The 20,235-nt window shown below is 34.0% G+C and overlaps 1 protein-coding gene across 3 annotated transcripts in view; it reads right to left on the bottom strand.

Annotated features, from left to right (window-relative positions):
- Chro (chromodomain-containing protein chromator) overlaps positions 1-20,235 on the bottom strand; it is a 93,147-nt gene that overhangs the window by 56,021 nt on the left and 16,891 nt on the right. For all 3 annotated transcript variants that reach the window (XM_081740171.1, XM_081740172.1, XM_081740173.1), the window contains exons 2-4: positions 18,872-18,974; positions 14,979-15,115; positions 8,614-8,686 (exon numbers count right to left, since the gene is read on the bottom strand). In XM_081740171.1, coding sequence (XP_081596297.1) covers positions 8,614-8,686; positions 14,979-15,115; positions 18,872-18,917 — 256 coding nt within the window. In that variant the 5' untranslated portion in view covers positions 18,918-18,974. The remainder of the gene's footprint in view (positions 1-8,613; positions 8,687-14,978; positions 15,116-18,871; positions 18,975-20,235) is intronic.

Genomic DNA, 20,235 nt, shown 5'->3' with positions numbered 1-20,235 from the left:
GCCAATTAATTTTCTTTAATAATTTTTGTTTAGGTAATTGTTATTGTATTTCTATAATTATTTTATTATTATTAATAATGATTCCAGACTCCTATCACTTCAAAGATTCAAACTGTTTTACATAACTTATTGTGACGTAAACTGAAATGTGACTTGTGCGAAAACCACGTTGCACCCCAATTATTCGTCGCGAACTCAGTGGTGTCAGTTTTCAATGATTCAACAGCACAAGCATGTACATTACTGGTTGAGGGAAACTTCATTAAATAAAATACCTTTAGATACACTAAATTCTGTCAACTCTTTTCTAAAGCCAAAACTGAAGTTAATTCAGCTAGTCTTCCCCCAACAACAAAGGCATCTCAATAACACCTATTCAGAGTGTTTCATCAAGTGTACTTGTGGAAGGCAATGTGTTACCAGCAGAAAAATGGGGTTGGCAGAAAGAAGACGGAATTTCTTTGGTTCCAGTCACCACCCGCCCCCGAAAACTGGGATGCCACAACTTGCCACCTACTATGTTAGCTGAAGAAGAAATCATGAGTGATGAAGTTGAAGAACAACTCTTCGGTGATGACGATAAAAACATTAAGAGAACCAGAAAATGTAGAACTGTGCACTCCTGGCAGCAACGTTTCGAAAGTCACAGACAGAATGGCTGACGAAAAGTTAACAACACGAGGGTATTGCGAACAGCTAGGACATTCAGATAAGATACAATGGAATATGAATAAGGAATGTTACATGAAGTTAGCCTTCGTGAGTTTGATCCGACAACTCATTAAGAGTGGTAAGCAAGTTATTTTCAGTTTCTTTTAAATTTATCTGACAATTTTGAAGACTGAGTAAATATATAACGTAATACTTCTTAGTAAAGATGTTTTAAGATTATGTAAAAATATAAAATAAAAAATCAAAATAAAAAACAAGAAAAAAAGGAAATGGTCCCGGAAAAGGAAAACGGGTTGTTTTAGAGCAATGGTTCCCAACAACTTGTGGAGAACTTTACTTATCAGCATTATGAATGAGACCTCAAAAAACCTAAATCCTAAAAATCGTAATTGAAATTTCAATTTTAAAAAAATAAAAATAAAAAAATAAAAAATAAAATAAAAGTAAAAAACTAGAGTGAATGTGCCCTGTCGCCAATTACATATGTTACGACAAAGTACGGTTTGACATTTAAAAAAAATATATTATAATATTTGCTGAAATCTAGTTCAAAATAAAACTCTGTTCCACAACTATACATTGCATGTCCTATAGTACATGTCTACTGACCACTACGGGTGCGCGGACTACCTGCTGAAAAAAATGAAATCTTTGTTTTACGTCCCACGGTTATGCCGGTTAGGCTAAAGGAGACGGTGGTGATGAGTAATGAATTAAATGGTGGAATGAAGAAGTGGGAGGAAACGGGAGAACCCCGAGGAAACCCACGCACTTTGTCCACCATAAAGTTCACTTGGCGGGGACTACCTGCTGGAAACCACTGCTTTAGAGAGTTGCAATTTTCTTCAATTTATAAAATATTTAATGCTCTACAAGAAAGGTCCAATAACATTTTTGCGTATCTTGCATAGTTTTAGCGCAAAAAGCAAAATTGTGAAAAAAAAATGGCCGAAAACATTTTTTTCAATATGGCGGCGAATTCTCAAGTTTCTCACCATTGACACCAATAGAACTCTCCAGTATGGTTTCTAATGCTATTCTCAACGTGTGAACCAAAAATCAGCTTGTTCCGAATATGTTTCACTGATAAAGCTAATTTGCCTAGGCTAACTATGAATCAGGAAAACACTTAATACAAAAGTGAAAACCTCAAGTAATTGTTCGTATTGCATTTCTACTCAGGGGCGACCAGGGTTCGAATCCTGGCAGGTCTGAAATTTTATGCTTCAATTTCAATTTCTACCCATACTCATGTGATATGCAAGATCTCCTGTGGAGAAGGGAAAAGATGTTCAAATGACGAGACTGACGAGGAACTGGAATAATTCATGAATGGAGGCTTGGTATTTACAGTTAATCTCAATCGTTTCCTAACACATATATTATCTGTTTATTATTATTATTATTGCTTCTTAAATACAATATAGATTAAAATAATACATTATACACACAAGGAATTACAGTATCATTGATATATGGTACTCATTGGTCAACACGCTCCAGAGATAAATCTTACATTGGAGAAATTTTCCGTGCGTCACTTGCATATCAAAAGTTTAAGTGCTCCACAGGTTTACCAACTGCCGTCATCAGGTTGAAATACTGGGTGTAAGTTGGGTTGCATCTGTCAAGGCATTTGTGATAACATAAAAAGTATTGGATCCAACCTAATGGAGTTATGTCAGTCAGGGGGAATTACTTTTGCTGTCGACTGTACATGAACCTCTAAAATGGTGTTATAACCACCGGCTGTGACGCAACCCGTAAGCGTCTACATAGGATACTGCGACCAAGAGCATCACACAGATTCACCACTATGTTTCAAATTTTAGGTTACACTGTGAATCGTTAAGATTCTTCGGGCGTCCGTCACATACACACGGTTGTCTGTAGTTTGAGATAAGGTAAACGATTATTAATCCGACCGTATCACACATTTCCAGTCATCAGCAATTTATGTTGGACGTTGCGTTACTATCGGCGTCATGCTAAAACGTTACGGTTCCTCCCAACGGTTACGCCCGTGCAACCGAAAGTCATCTCTCAATGTCATGTAACCTGTGGCGGACTCTTTGTCGACATAGGCTGTGGGAGGTGCTGTTTGAGTTTCCGTCATTTGCACCGCACTTGTCCGATAGTTCTGAATGACAATCCACTTTAATAATCGGCGAGACCTGTTACCGAGGATTTTCTTCTGACCACCCTTTCTCTTCACCGAAGTGGTTTTGTTGGTTGTCATCACTTTGGACACAAAATAAACTTGCCACTTCTGTTAGGTCGCACCACATAACTGAGCGCCAACAATTTGTAATCTTTGACATCTAAGAGGTTGCCTATTTTATGCTATAACCGTGTACTCAGTTCACTGCACACTGCCGTTCTAGTGCTCCTCGAGTAGACAGAAATTAGCTCTAAAACGCAACCACTACCAGCTCAAGGCTGCGGTCGCATGAATTGCTAAATATCTGTATAGTGTTTTGAATGAATAATAACAATAATAAGGCTTAATATATCTAGTCAACTACGCATATCCCTAGTACAGCTGAACAGATTAAGCCATTTCTCAACACTACACAACAATTTTCCTATCACCTGAAGTGCCTCCAATGATGTAGTTGCCAATGTACTAACCATTTTTCTTCGTCGAAATTATTATTATTGAAGTTTACTGGACAAAATATTTCATAACTGAAAAAGTCAAATGAATTAATTTTCATTAAAACACATGCACCAGTACCTAATTATTTCAAAAATGCATGTAATTTCAATTCAAGAGATCACTTTCTTTTCTTCTATCAAACATTGTATTCTGTAATTACATTACAATTTTACTCCAACTTTTTTGGGGGGAGGGGGTGAATTTGTATACACAGTTCATACAATTTTATACAGGGTGTCTACTAAAATTCCAAAATGAAATTTCGTGACTTTTTCGTAACCTTTTCTTTACCAAACCATAAAATTTCGCAACATTCTCAAGAGGGAATTCGGTTACGAATTAGGCCTAATTTTCATGCATGCGATAGAAGCATGCTTTGCTAAGGATTTGGTAGCGTCTAAAGCCGACCATAAACAATTTTGGTGGTGAATTTTAATGTTTTATTGAACAAAATTTTCCAGTCTGTACTAATATTAGTACATATAACAAAACATCGTGACCCCAAAACTAAATTTCTTGACTTTCATGACCGTTTTCGGATTTCGTAACTTTCGTGACCGATAGACACCCTGAATACTTTCGTTGATGTCTTTCGATTCAATTAATTTTGCACCTAACTCCGGTTCCCTACCTGCAACGGACGCAACGTGTTCAGGGGATTTTTCTTTAGGTCCTCAACTTGCCTAGGAAGCAATTGATGTATGTCATAGGTTGAAACAGACTCCAAATCAGCCTGAAAGTGGTATTATTGTTAAGTTTGTTAGGAGGGTTGATAAAGAGGAATTCTTGCGAAAAAGGAAGGTTAAAAGAAATTTGAACGCAATTCAAGTTGGCTTCAGTAAAGACCAACCCGTGTACATCAATCAAAGTCTAACTCGATATAGAAAGGATATCATGAGACAGGCTAGGAAAGTTAAACGGGAAAAGGGTTATGCTTATTTGTGGGTGGATGATGCAGGTACAATAAAACTGAGAAAAAGGGTAGATGATAGGAATGTATTTGTATTAAAAACACTTGAAGATGTTTTAAATATATAATGGATGGATTGTCATAATGGCATGACTGTTTATTATCAAAATGTAAATGGTTTGAATACTAAAATTAATGAGTTTTATCTGAATAGCTTGTCTTGTGAATATGACATTATTGTATTAACAGAAACATGGTTGCATGATGGAATTACAAATAATGAATTATTTACTGATTCTTACAAAGTTTATCGTACTGATAGATTAAACAAAAGAGGTGGTGGGGTGCTGATTGCAGTAAAAGAGGATATCAGCTCTTATAGAATTGATCTGGGTAATGAAAATGAAGTTATCTGTGTTAGAATAATTTTAAACCACCAAGTATATTACATTTTTGGAATTTATTTTTGCCCTGCATCTAAAATTGAAAGTTATATATCTTTTTATAATTTATTTGAAACAAATTACGAGTGGTTTAATGAAAATGTAATTGTAATAGGAGATTTTAATCTTCCTTTAATCACTGATTCTAAGTATGATCTTACAACAGGAGGAACTTGTTACAAAACACTAACAGATTTTTTGAATATTTCTGGTTTGTGTTCACTGAATAATATTAGGAATTGTAATTATAGAACTCTTGACCTAGTTTTATCGAATTTTGAAGAAATAATTGAAATCTTCAAAGAAAATGACCCAATGGTTAAACCGGATAAACACCATCCTCCATTAATTATTATGATTAAACAAGAAAGAGTAATTAACTATATAAAAAAAGAATATATTATTGAACGAAATTTTAAAAGAGCGGATTTTATGCAATTATATAAACTCTTAAGTGAAGCTAACTTTAACGTTGTAAGTACCTCCTGTAATGTAGAGGACGCAGTTTATAACTTTTATCAGATTTTGAACTCAATATTTGATGTAACTGTTCCCAGGAAAAGGATATATACTCAAAAGAAATATCCATGTTGGTTCACGAAGAATATTATAGATAAATTAAAATTAAAAGAATATTATAGAAAAAAGTCAAAATTTTCCGAATATAATAAATTTATGTTCGTACAGATCAGGAGAGAATTAAAGAAAATGATAAGTATTGCATACTCTGATTTTGTAAAACAAATTGAAAAAGACATTAAATGTGATATCCGTTCTTTTTGGAGTTTAGTTCAAAATAAAAAGGGAAAAATGAGACATAATAATAGCATACTAAAATATCAAAATAATGTATTGGAAACTGGTAAAAGTATAGCTGATGGGTATGCCCAATTCTTTCAATCTGTATATGAAACCTCCCCCAATAACATGGACTGGTCCACTAGTGATAATATGTTTGTTTCTCATAGTTTAACTTTAAATAGTGTATCCATCAATGAATACAGAATTGCTATAAAGAAACTTAAACCAAAAAAGGCTGGTGGACCTGATGGATTACCTCCTTATATATTTAAGGCATGCTCTGAACTACTTATGAATCCACTTTGCTCCATCTTTAATATGATTATAAAAACTAGTTGTTTCCCTACATTATGGAAAACAACTCGAGTATGTCCTGTTTTGAAATCAGGAGATAGCAAAGTAATTGAAAATTATCGACCTATAGCAATATTATGTGCACCAGCAAAAATATTTGAACAAATTTTGTTTGATCGAATTCTAAAGCATGTCAAACAACATATTTCGGAATTTCAACATGGGTTTTACCCTGGCAGATCTACAATGACAAATTTAATTAATTATGTTCAATACATATATACTATTTTCCATAGGCGTTCATCTGTCCACTCAGTCTATTTTGACTTTTCCAAAGCATTTGACAAGATTGATCATACAATACTAATGGATAAACTTGATAAATTTGGATTATGTTCACAATATATAAAACTCTTCCGATCATACCTTACGGATCGAGTGCAATATGTGATGTACAAACAATTTAAGTCCGTAGAATATAGATGTAATACTGGAGTACCTCAAGGATCCAACCTTGGACCTCTTCTTTTTATATTATATATTAATGATATATTTAATACTGTTAAATATGCCAACTGCCTAATGTACGCAGATGATATTAAATTATTTATCGAAGTAAATAATCAAAGAGATAGCCTATATCTACAACAAGACATTGATGAATTGTATAACTGGTCAGTAAGAAATAGACTTCAATTTAATGTTAAGAAATGTAATTATATTGTGTTTAGTAATATTAAGCACAGCCCGGAAGTTCAATATACAATTAATAAACAGTTAGTTCAGAGGGTAAATTATATTAAAGATTTGGGTGTAATATTAGATTCAAAACTTACGTTTAACAATCACCTGGATTATATAGTTAAATGTGCATACAAACAATTAGGTTTTATCATCAGAAACGCTGCAAACTTTAGAACTATTAATTCTAGTAAAGTTTTATTTAATAGTCTAGTAAGAAGTAAGTTGGAATACGGATCCTTAATATGGAAAACTTCTACATTCTCCCATTCCAATAAAATAGAAGCAGTTCAGAAACGTTTTCTACGTTATTTATATTTCCGGAAATACCACATCTCAGCTACAAGACATAGAATATCATACCAGCATTTGCTAAATGAATTTGATTATACTAAATTCTCTAATAGACAAAAACTACATGAACAAATATTTTTATACAAACTGATTAAAGGTATATACGATAACAGTTCGTTTCTGGGACTATTAAAATTTAACACAAAAATGGCTAATACTCGACAGAGGTGCTTATTATTATATGATACACCTAGAACGGAGCATTACGGCAGTTCACCATTGATCCGAATGTGCAAAACATATAATATTATATCACATAAATTGCCGTATTTAGATTTTAATATGTCATTTCGAACCTATTGTGAATTGTTGCGACAAAATGTTTTATGAATTCCTAAAAGCATATTCACATGTTTATGTATAAGCGTATTAATTTCATGTATTTCTGCTACTGTAGCTTTTTCAGTTTTAAATAGTTTGTTACAAAATTAATTGTATATATTTATCTATATTCTTATTACTTTTTTTATTATTTTTCTTTTAAATCTATTACAATAGTAAACTTGTAAAATATATTGTACAGGTCTTCTGTAATTGGAGAATATATTCTCTGTTGAAGATAATAAATAAATAAATAAAATAAATAAACTTTGTCATTCGTTAATTGTATTCTTCTAAAATAAGCTGTAAATGGATCACGTCCGCTTAGGTATAGCGGAAGATTTTTTTCTTCATATTCAAACTATTTTTAATTGCTGAAAAAAAAATATATATATACACAAATCCACTTCTTCCTCTAATTATTCCCTAATATCTGCCTCTAAATCCTCTTTGTTGTTTATTCCGTTACTTGCTTTCTTTTTTTCAATGATTCTGTGACCTTAGGAGTTGTACATACACGGGTTCTTCATTTGCTATCACCTGAAGTGCCTCCAATGATGTAGTTGCCAATGTACTAGTTATTCAGATTAGCGTACTGCGTTGAATCTTATTTACTTGTTATCTTACTATTACAATATCCTAGGAATTACAATGAAACAGTTTTATCGTAAACCTGTTGTGTGATATGGTTATGCGAACATTCCTGTTCGCAATTCTGTATAGCTTCTATATGCGATTTTTCTTGGTTTTCAAAAGTTTTCGAAATGTGCAACTGGAAATTCTTCATTTCGTCTTGACAGATGCTAAGATTATTTTTTACTGCTCCAGTTTGTAAATTCAACATTGTGTCACCGTCACCACCTTTTTCTTCTAATATCTTCAATCGCAATATCATCCACATACTAATGCGAACGGTAAGAACGTTAATAGTTAAGCCATATGAACAAGTCCAGTGTGTCTTCTAAAATTCCAAAATGAAATTTCGTGACCTTTTCTTTACCAAATCATAAAATTTCTTAACATTGTCAAGAGCGAATTTGGGTGCGAATTAGGCCAAATTTTCATCCATGCGGCAGAAACGTACTTTGCTTACTATTTGGTAGTGTCTAAAGCCGACATTTTTGGTGGTGAATTTTGATGTTTTATAGAACTAAACTTTCCAATCTGTACTTACATTTGTACAGTAAAAACGTGACCCAAAACTAAATTTCGTGACTTTCGTGACCGACAGACACTGTGTTATAGGATACATCAATTATATTTCATTAACATCTACTCTAGATTTTTATAACAATACTGCCTTTCAACTTTATACTTTTTAGTGCTGTCTAGCTTAAAATAAATTCCTAATAATGCTCATTTTATACCATGTATATTTTGGTATGCATATTTATGAAATGGAAAAGCATAATACGTACCTTTAGCTTTACTCTTCTCGGACAAGATTTTATTCTTCCAAAGCAGAAATGCCCAAACCTGGGGAGTAGAATTCTGAAAGAAAATTACCCACATTATATACAATACAGATAAAAAACAAAATACATTGAACATATAAAAAAATTAACTTCACTACATAACTTGTCTTTAAATAATCGAATTTAAACCTCAGCAGAAAAAGAATGTATTGAACCAACTTACGTATCTTTTTCTTTTAACTCTAACTAAAACATTGTTAACGTTACTCGAATTGATACATTCATCATTTATGAAGAAAGAAAAATGCTGTGTTGGCGTTCACGCGGACGTACAGTCGCGAAAGAAAGTATTCTTCAGTTGACAAAATTCTTTTCTTAATAACTCAACAATAAATTAACCTATTACAGTACCGATTTTGACAAGTTATCAAATTATAACTATCCTATGAATAACAACAAAAAGACAAACTAAATACAAATTTCTTACAAGACTGTCTATAATCTTTATTATAAATTAACTAGAAATGTTACAGTTTCGGAACTATATCACTTCCTTCTTCAGACTACTATTTCAACTGAAATCCAACTTAGGATCATGTATAAGCCCAGTAATAGCAGATCTGGTAATGAATGAATGGGAGAAAACAGTGATGGAAAAAGGTGGTGATAAATTACTATTGCTTTGTAGGTATGTGGATGATTGTTTTGGAGTATGGAAAGGAACTAGAAGGGAATTAGACAAGTTCATTGAAGAATTGAATGATGAAAGGTATCATGTTAGAGGAGGAAATAGAAAAAGAAGGTGTAATAAATTTCTTAGATATCAAAGTAATGAGAACAAAGGAAGGAAATTTTATAACATCATGGTTCCAAAAAGAATGTGCAGCAGGAGTTTACTGCAATAAAAGAAGTGAGGTTGATGAAGGAACAAAACTGAATTTAATTATGAATATGGAAGAGAGGATCAGAATGATAAATATGAAGGAAGATTAAAAGGAGAAAAAGATTTAGAAAGACTATGGGAACAGCTGAAAGAGAATGGTTACAGTGAAAAGGACAAGAAAAAGAGCAGGAATAGAAGGAAGAAAAGTGAGAAAGAAGAAGAGAAAGAAGAGTACAAGAAGAAATGTTGGCATGGTATTGAAAGTGCAGGGTTGATATCAGAGAAGATAAGAAGGATTCTTAGGAGAGAAGGTATTAAGACGTACAGGAAAGGAGGAATGAAGATAATAGATATCGTAAAGAAAAAGAAGATGAGAACGTCAGCAGAATTATGTATTAAAAAAAAAAAAAAAAAAAAAAGACACATATGAAGTACCGTGTGGGATGTGTGATAAGGTGTATGTAGGGGAAACCAAGAAGAGAATGCAAGAACGTTTGAAACAACATAAAGACGATGTAAGATGGAAGAGAGAGACTAATGCCATTTACAAGCACGTCGAGGAAACAGGCCACGAAGTAAACTGGGAAGGAGCGAATATATTGGAATATGAAGGGAGACAACTGTTTAGAAAGTGGAAAGAAGCGAAAAGCAGTTTACGATAAAAAGTTTACGATAAAGCTATGAACTTGAATAGTGGTTTGAATATTAATGAAGAGTGGGAAGACATATTGAAAAGAGAAGAAGAAAGGTAGAATATAAGCACAATATAGGGTTAAATTTATTTATGTGTTTTTACAATATTCAGGTAGTTAATTAGTATTCAATATTCAGGTAGAAAATTTCAATATTTAGGTAGTTAATTAGTGTTTATTTTAGTTAATATATGTTAAAAGAAATATAAAGAATTGTTAACAAACTATATGTCTGTTAAGAATTTAAATGCCACGACAATGGACATATATATTGAATTTTAAAGAAAAGTGATTCCTGATTGGTAGAGATAAAAATGATGTAATATTATTTATGATTTCAGTTGGAACAATAGTCTGAAGAAGGAAGTGATATACTTCCGAAACTGTAACATTTCTAATTAATTTATAATAAAGATTATAGACAGCCTTGTAAGAAAATTGTATTTAGTTTGTGTTTAAGATGGACACAAGGCCTTTTTATCATAATAACAACAAAAAGATTGAAATTAATTCATTTGTTCCCGTTATTGGCAAAAGAAAATTTGTCAACTGTCAAATACTTTCTTTTCCGTGTGTACTTTGCTATGTCTATTGAACATTTAAGCATATCATAAACTCACTGTTATTAGGGCTCCTCTGTTTGAAATGTATCTGATATTGCAAGAAATCTCTATAAAGCAAAGTAACAGCTGTCATTTGTCTGTGATATATATCACGAGATGTGTACAAGACATTATTCGTTTACCAGACAATCTCTCAATTTGATCGCACCTACGAGTAATGTTTTACTCGCAGGTCTAAAAGATCTCATATATTTTCAATAGTATTAAAAATCAATTAAAATTTGTGAGTTACTAAATACCTCGTTCTCTATCGCAAAACTATGTCAAGTCTCCGCAACGATTTGATTAATTAGTTGTACTGGATTTATTTCTGATGGCAATAATAATAAATGACGTCGGCGTACATTTTTTCTATTCCTATAAATTTCCTGAATATTATTTTATACTTGAATTTGATGCTCACGAAAATCAATTATAAATAATACGGAGATTAATTTATATTGAGCCGATGTCAATATGCAACTGTACCGCAAACGCACAACCCACCACCGTAAGATTGCCACGAGGCAACAGCATCACGTTAGTAACCCAGTAGTTCAATGTGGTCGAATGTGGCAGAATCGCCAAAATTGAACGATTCTGGAGCGTTTCATTGTGGCACTTTCCAACGCTATATTCACGGCGTCGCGCAACGTAGTAATGTGTACAGTGTGCACTTTTTGTGTAGGTAGTACAACTGAAAATTGTATTATACGGAAATATGTGGCACAGAGTCCTGGGACCACCACACCGATGTGAGCAGCTAAAAACCAGCCTCGGTGTCATAAAAGGGTTCATAATTGTGGCCGGATTCTCGTACAGGGACAGTCTGTCTTCGAAACGTCAAAATCAATGCTGCGTACTATCAGACTCGTGTCGTGATTGAAATGTACCACCACGGAATTCCAGCGTTGTACGGACAAGATGTAAACCGCACAGTTGAACTGCACGAAGACAAAGCATCTAGCCATATGGCGAAAAAATCGTTGGAATTCTATCTCGATATGGAACAGGAAAGGAATTTCGGTAATTTCTTTCTCTGACAAGAATCCAGCCGAACGGACTATTATGCTTTCGGCCCTTCAAGCGGCGAATGTCCCATCGTCGAATTCGCAACGTCTCCGGCCTCTGGAAAGCCTGTGAAGAGGAGCGGGATGCAATACCCACGGTCCAGCTGCAACGCAAACTCCGATGCTTGGCAATAGTCAGTAGAGGTAACCTGCAGATCGAACACAACATTTCCTACGTAACTGGCACATTCAAATTCCGTTCAATATAAACGAATCAATCTCTGTAGGAACTAGAATAATACTTTCTTCTAATAAAATTCCTTTGTTCTACTAAAGGTAAGTATAACGGCGTTCCTACAGTTTATAATAATAATAATGAAGAAGAAGAAACCCTCAGTCCTCACAGAAGTTCACAGACTACAGAAATTCACTAAGAAATCTCCCTATGGCCGACATTTACCTCACCAGTTCTTCTTTTTTTTCTTTTTCTAATGGATTCTTCACATACTTTACTTTTATTTTCACATGTAAGTAAAAATAGCAACGCTCGATCACTTAGTACTAAGACCATATTCTGTGTGTTTCCTTGTAAACACTTAAAAAATTTGTATCGAACAAAATAAATGCCATCGTAACAAATACTGACAAAAGGTTTCACGTAAAAGTGCACATCATCAGATTTGTCACTAAAAGAATTAGGGAAGGTAGTCCTTTTGGTTGTATTTATAATGATTAAAAAATCTATTTAAGTAATGAAATGAACATGTACAGTAATAAAGCCCCTTTGTTGGCCTTATTTACTTTCATATTAATCAAAAGCTCTGATCCATCACAATGGTAAAATAATTATTGCTATTTCTAGGAGGAGGAAGTACTCCATTGCAGAGTTCTTTACAAAAAATCATGTAATACTTTTATACTAACTGTCACGATTTCACCAAGGAATAAAAGGATGGAGGCACAGACAGTTTATGAGCGCGCTAAGAACTGTAACTTTCCCCGGTGGCTAAAAACTCTCGTTGTGGAAAACTGGAGAATTACTCAAGCAGTGCAGTAATGCTGGTAGAAGTTATCAAGCAACTACAGTCGAAGAGCGTGAAATAGAAGAATCACGTGTGCGTAATTGCATTGAGACTCCACTATCCAGCTAACAAACCCAGAAGCCAGACTGAAAGTAAAGTTGTATCTGGAAGATGCGGCTTGTAGATCAGTATTGTGTGAAGGACCTCTCTGCTCTGGTAAGTAATCACTGAGTATTCCAGATAAGAAGGATTAGTTAAAAAGTCTTCTGGCAAATGGCTTAGTCAAAATTTAGATAGAAAATAGGCACCCGACAATCCTCCACACTTCTTCCTTCGTTCTAAGTATCTGTATCAAACTTAATACTGGATGCTGACATATGTTTGATCACAGTTCATCTGATTTCGTACACATATTGGCGTAACCAGCAGAAACATAAAAACTAAGTTTCAGAAACTAGTTTCAGCGGTACTAGAACTCATGGAAAGATACGAATCTGAATCTTATATCAAAACTAAGGATCCAAAATTGAAATTAGATAGAAGAAATCTAGATGAACGATTTTATAATAAACAACTCAATTCGTAAAGATTAATAGAGATCAATTCTCTTAGAATTTCTTTTGCATCAAAAAATATCATGAAACTTAACTAATAATAGTAAGAGAAAAAGAAAAAAAAAGTAGTATACAGATTATGGATGAAGGTCATGCAAAATCCATCTGTACATATCATACGAAACATATTTGTAAAACTACAAAGTTAATAACTAAAGGCATTCAAAACCCAACTTCTACTGAGTACAGATGCAGAAACCAGTTTCAGATCTCAGCGACAGAAAATCACCGGTATCTGAGGAACGTCAGAGTTAATCCTCTACAAACGATTGAGACTTGTAAATGGATAATACTACAGCACACTGTGGCCGGTGCCAATTGATAACTTCAAAAATATTCAAAACTTCAAATATCCAGTAAAACTGCCGAAACCACTCGCATTCTTTAGATTATAGAAAATGAGAGTAAAGAAGAGTGGTAACAGACAGCGCGTTATGCTATCTGGATAGAAAGATTAGCTGGGCAGAATGGAAGAGGTGTCCAACATAGAACGTAAATCAAAAAGTTAGGGAGAAAAAAAAATGCTGGGCAAAATTAAAATTATTTGAGTTCCAGGAAAGACGTTAGTAGAATGAAATAAAACAGTGAGAATTAGTTAACTGTGATATTAAAAATTAAGGAAGTTATTGGATGTTGATATACATTCGTATACCTGCAATCAGATTTGTAATAATTACTAGATGATGTCACTGAGTTTTGAGACAGAGACGGGCCAAATGATAATCGAATATGTGCTATGACGTTCAAGAAGTTGAGTAAGGTTTGCAGAATACTTTTACTGTTCAGAGTGAATAATATGTTGTGTTCATTGCAGAGTAGAACTGTTTCCTTACATTCAATCGTAACGACACAAGAAATCTGTTTTTTTTTTCCTTCATTTTATATTTTTTTAAACGTTGGATTACATTTGAATTTAATGAAAATAAATAAATAATAATAACAATACAACGACGACGACGAAGAGGAAGAACTGAGTATATCCTGAACAATACGGTTACTGTTGTGGATTTGAAGACTGAGAAATTAACCTCCTAGAACATAAGACTAAACAGTTTTTTTTTTTAATGCTGCTGAAAGCAATGTATATATATTTGCATAGGCTACAATTATTTATCATTAATTAGGGCACATAATTTGATAATTATTATTTGTAATGATTACTTCAAGTATTACGGTAACACATTGCTACTAATACATATTTCGCCTCCTACTTACACAGGACACTATACGAGCAAAACGTCACAAGCTTTTTGAGCTATATGGTATTCATACAGAGTTCTCCACATAAGAACCATAAAACGATAAGCCATTCTTTAAAATGACTGGCATAGTTTCTGTGTTGTAAGTTAACTTGAAGTGGATCGAGAAAGCGGAAACGCAATTATTCATAACCGATGCACTGAATTATTCCTGTTAAACCTGGCATATAAGTATTACATTCGACAATATTAATACCTGAAAGCTAAGAACAATCTAAGTAATTCTGAATATGAAATTACGAGTCAATACAAAAGGAAGTCTCACAAAAGTTCAGATCATACTTACACATGGTGTGCTCCTTACAGACGTTTTGTCACATTCTTTCTTTGTTTTGTGTTCCTTAAAATCTTCAACAAAATGGAACACTACATGACAGGTACCACATACTAAAATATCCAAACTGGTGACGTCCTCTTGAGCTCCTGAAATGAAAAATGCTAAGTACACCAGTTTTAACTTTACATTACGCACAAGTGTATTTATGTTTTATTATGAGCGCCAAGCGTTTGAATGTTAGCTTGGACAATTATTCAGCATCCGCTTGATGTCTTCACCCAGTTCAACGTAATTACACGAGAGCTCCTTGTGGCTAATCGGTTAGCGTACACGCTTTTGGCGTGGGATATTCGGGTTCGATTTCCGGAGGGAGTTCTCAGATTCCACGTTAAACAGTAGGTAACGTTGCCTTACTGCTGGAAGGGACGTTAAATTCAAAATCAACTCAACTCAACGTAATTACACGATGGAAACTTACAGACTTACAGAACTTTCACATCTTTTTAAACATTACTTCTTAAATTACGTATCTTTTTTAAATGTAAACACACTTAAACTCGTGTAATTACAATGGGGCTTTTAAAACTACCTTGAATTCTACATCACCCGAATGAACGAAGGTCTTGAAAATTAATTAAATATTTCAATGAAGTTATGGATCATGCAGATCCAAAACTTCCTCATTCTTAATAACAGTAAGTCCACGAAGAGAATAAATGTATTCGAAAAACTGGCGAAATACGAAAAACTTTAAGGTAAACTGATGGTAATGAGTTTCCTCAGCAGTTTCTTATCATTTGTTTGTTATTCTCAGTTTGTACAACAGTTGCTCGGAGCTGAATATTCTATTTAATTGTAGACACTATCTTGTAGAAGGGAGCAAGTTATAATGTATAGTGAAATGCCACTCTATCAGGACATACATGCATTATATTTGGCTGTACTTCCAGTGGAACCGAATGAGAATGCGAACTCAAGTGCCTCTAATGTAGACGAAGATTTACGAATGCGAATTACATCAACGTGTCTCTTTTAAAGATTCTATATGAAATCTTACGCTTGGAACTTCGTTATCTTACAAAATGTATATTATCACTTGTCACCTGAACACAAATTAATTTTAATTTTTTGTTATATCGCTATCTTATGAGTAAATATTTTGCTGCCAATTAAGGAACATACACAGTATTTTATTTGTGGAGAATTCAGTCTCCTCTACATAAGCTTGAAAATGTCACTCCATTATACTATAATATAACCGGATAATATATATAATATAAAATGTAAAAAACAAGTGAAACGTGGGGCTTTTAACAATCAGAATGGTGTAAACTTCAACAAATAATGAATCTCGAAAAACTTTATTACGGATGCCTAGGTATTCAGAAGTACTTATATCGACATAGAAACTTAGCAATTTCAGGAATGAGATAAGAGACTAGAATGATCATGATCTCATGGACAGGCTAAGTAACACTGTACTGGTAGTTTCATACGAGTCAAACGAAACTACTTTACCTTTCAATGTACACGAATAGGTACGAAGTAAAGCTCTATATACATATCTACATGTATGATGCCATCATTTACTTTTTTGACCATTTGGAAGTAGAAATACAGCAGCACTAATACAAGAACTAACATGCTTACAAAGATTGAGTGATCTACGCTCCTGGTCACAGCAACGTTAATGCTTGGAATTCACTAAAAATTCCCAAGCATCGATTTCAAAACCTATTTTTATAAACGAACACAATTATTTACTCAATTTTCATGTAAAACTCACTCAAGTAACAACTCACTAGAAGCACGACTAAACTAAAATACAATGCGACACGAAGTCTTTTAACAAATGTTCAATAATAAAACAGTACGAAAATATCACATATAAACATTGTGTATTATACTTAATTATCTCACAAAATGACGTAGTGACATGTTGCATTGGTGTCTCTAAACTGAGTGACCATGTCATTTCTTCCTTATAAATGGCAGCAAATACCTACCTACTTGGCCTGCCACAATAGTTCACCTGTTTCATAGATATTCCTATATGAAGGGAAAGGGGAAAAAAGAAGGAATGTCACAAAATTTCATTTTCGAGAAATCGTCGTTTTAATATTGAAAATCGCATAAGAAGAATAGGGTTAGTTAAATCTTTTACCCATTTTACATGGACATTTCTACATTTACTCATGCATAGCATATACAGTCAAATAGTACCAAGAGTCACCAACAGATAGGGCAAAGCACCAGAAAAAGCACATACATGTACATTCCTGTTTTTTTCCCCTTACCCTTCATATTAGTTGCTGCGGAATGAGAGTATTTGCTAGGGTACGACAAACAACAGTACTGTGACGATGATATAGTTTGTAGCTTGTTTAGTTTATTGTGTGAAGCAACAGTACGTAGGAAGTTAATGTAAAAAGTAAGACAGTCTTGCGTAATGTTTCGAGTTGTGGTATGTATTGAGAGTGTTGAAACGATAATGTTGAGTCCTAAAAATGGAGAAGAGGTCATGCTCTGAGGAGACATGCATAGCATAGAACATGAAAACCTGCATGTGAGTTTCATTGTCGTCATACGGTCAGCTCAAAACCACCATACCACAATGTAGCGAAATTATTGCATAAATTTAAGACAACTTTCAGTGTAGTTGATAGTAAACGCAGTGGTCGTTCCAAATCTGCTACAAATGGAATTCAATAAATGTGATTGCGAAACTTGATGATCAGCCCTAAAAGGTCAATACGTTATGTGGCTCGCTAAAGTGGTATCTGTAGAGAATCTGTTCGCAGAATACTGAAATCAGCACATTTTCACGCCTACAAATTACAGCACGTAGATACAATGAAAGAGGGGGATCTATAGAAGGAACGAATATACTGTAACCTGGATCATAGAGCAATTGTATGCTGATATCCCCTTTCTCCGGCATGTTCTTTCCGGTGACGAAAGCCTATTCTTTTTGGATGGACACGCTCATCCACAAAATGCACGCTATTGGTCGAGAGATAAACCATAATGGATACGTGAAGAAGAAGAAAAAAAAAACTGGTGTTCTAAAGCAATGGTAACGTATGGTATACTTGGTGGTTTGGTTAAGACATTTCTTTGATCCTAATGGCATCCACGGCATATATTTGGAATTGCTTGAAACCATGTTGGAATTGCTGGAGTACCTTCATAATTTGCCACTGAATCAACGGTTAACCTACGCACACGATGTTTGTCCACCATAAAGTTCACTTGGCGGGAGCAGGAATCGAACCCGGGATTCCATGCACCAGAGGTGAACGCTCGACCACTGAGCCACCGCGGCCCCTCCTCAGTGTGCGCTGGATTGGACGAGGTAAACCAGTTATGGCTTCCACCTTCATCCGACTTCACTTCCTTGGATTGACTTCATACGTATGTCAAGCAGAAACTTTATCAGACAGAACGGATATCCATCGATGAGTTGAAACAAACAATCACCTACGTTATTCAGTACATCCCTCCTGCAACACTTTTACGCGCGACAGAATAAGGCCAGCAGAACGCATCAGATACTGTCTTCCCATAAATGGTGGACATTTTGAAAAAACGTGAAAGACACTTCCTTCACATTGGTAGCTGCCGGTTTCACAACTGAATCATCAAATGTAAACAAAAGATATGAATTCAATCATTACGTGTAACCAAAGATGTTATGTCTTGATGAACATTTGTCAGCTAGTACCTGTGTTACACTGTAATATATATATATATATATATATATATATATATATATATATATATATATATATATATATAAAGCTTGCTAGGATAATTCATCTACTAATAATTTTCCATTTATATGTTTTGTAAGTTGATTTCAGTACCACCCACATATCAAACTAAAAGTTTACTATACATACCTTTAATAATCTTACTGTTTTGAGCAGGATCCGTTGATTCATCCATTTTTAAGCTTTTAATTATTTATTTTATTTTAAAAGTAACACAAAACAACACCAACACCTGAAATAATAAAAGTAAATTTTCATCAGGATTACAGACAATGGAAGAATCTCAACCGCTAAGACGGTAACAAACAATAAAAGATTATATCAAGTAGTTTACTCACTATCTCTTTAAACTTGTCATTAATTATTCATTCACCCAAGATCATAACTTAAGTCACTCCTTAAAAAAAGCAGACCGCAGAACCTTAACATTAGTTCATTTCCCAATAGTGAATGCCCCTTTATGTAAATATAATCTACATACAGTATGATTTCGGACAGAAATCTCCAATATGGAAAATTCAATTAATACACTTTCACTACACCAGGGTTCCCACAGATTTCTGTAAACTCTTTGACTTTCCCTGACAAAAGTTCGTTGTAATTTTTCCACTTTTTCGTATCCCCAGTAGTTTAGTAAGATACCTGAACTAAAGGTAGGACACTACACCTTATAAAATGGATGCCTACAAAACATACATAACCATTATATATATAATCGATCTATGCGATACGGAATTATACGTGATCATACACAAGGAATTAAGAACAACAGCTGTTGAAGAGTTTAATGGTCTAACTCCAAAGACTGTCGTTAGAACCTGATAAAATTAATACGAAACCTGCGAGAAAGTATAAAACTTAAAAAAGAATAACCAAAATCGGTACAACTATGTTGAAGTAGTGCGTGAGTATGCATACAATGAAGTCGGTTATTTACGATATTAACAGGATCACCCGTTGAGGAGTTTCATACTAGTCCAGCTCTGGTTACTATAATCAGTTCCTAATGAAATTTTGCATGAAACCACCGCGTGAATATACTTACTCAACCAAAAAGTAAACGAACACAATTAGTGCACCTATATCGCGATCATACATACAAATAAAGGGCATGGAGGATAACATTAAATTTAAAAACAACTGAATTGTTTCATGGTTTCCATTCCCAGAAAACGACAATAGCAATCATGTGAGCTGAATTGTGGAAAGAATTCAAATTGATACAACAGTATGCTGTTGTTTCTGACTTGAATTGTTGAGCATAACTGGAATTAATATCAGACACCACACCCTGTCCTCATTAAGGGATACAAAAAGCTGTAACTCATTTCAGATGCTGTTAATGATTAAAACAGCACTGAATAGAAAATTGTTGCAAGTGACAATGACGATCTTGAAATGTAAATCATATTTTAACATTTTTACCACAAAGACAAGGAAATATTTCAAAAAAGCCCAATTAAACCCGAAAATACAGGAAAAAAACAACATGG

Source organism: Thermobia domestica, chromosome 15 (assembly GCF_964235325.1).
Source record: "Thermobia domestica chromosome 15, izTheDome1.hap1.1, whole genome shotgun sequence".
Taxonomy (NCBI): domain Eukaryota; kingdom Metazoa; phylum Arthropoda; class Insecta; order Zygentoma; family Lepismatidae; genus Thermobia; species Thermobia domestica.
The sequence above is the reverse complement of the archived record's forward strand: the minus strand, read 5'-3'. Positions and strand labels throughout refer to the sequence as shown.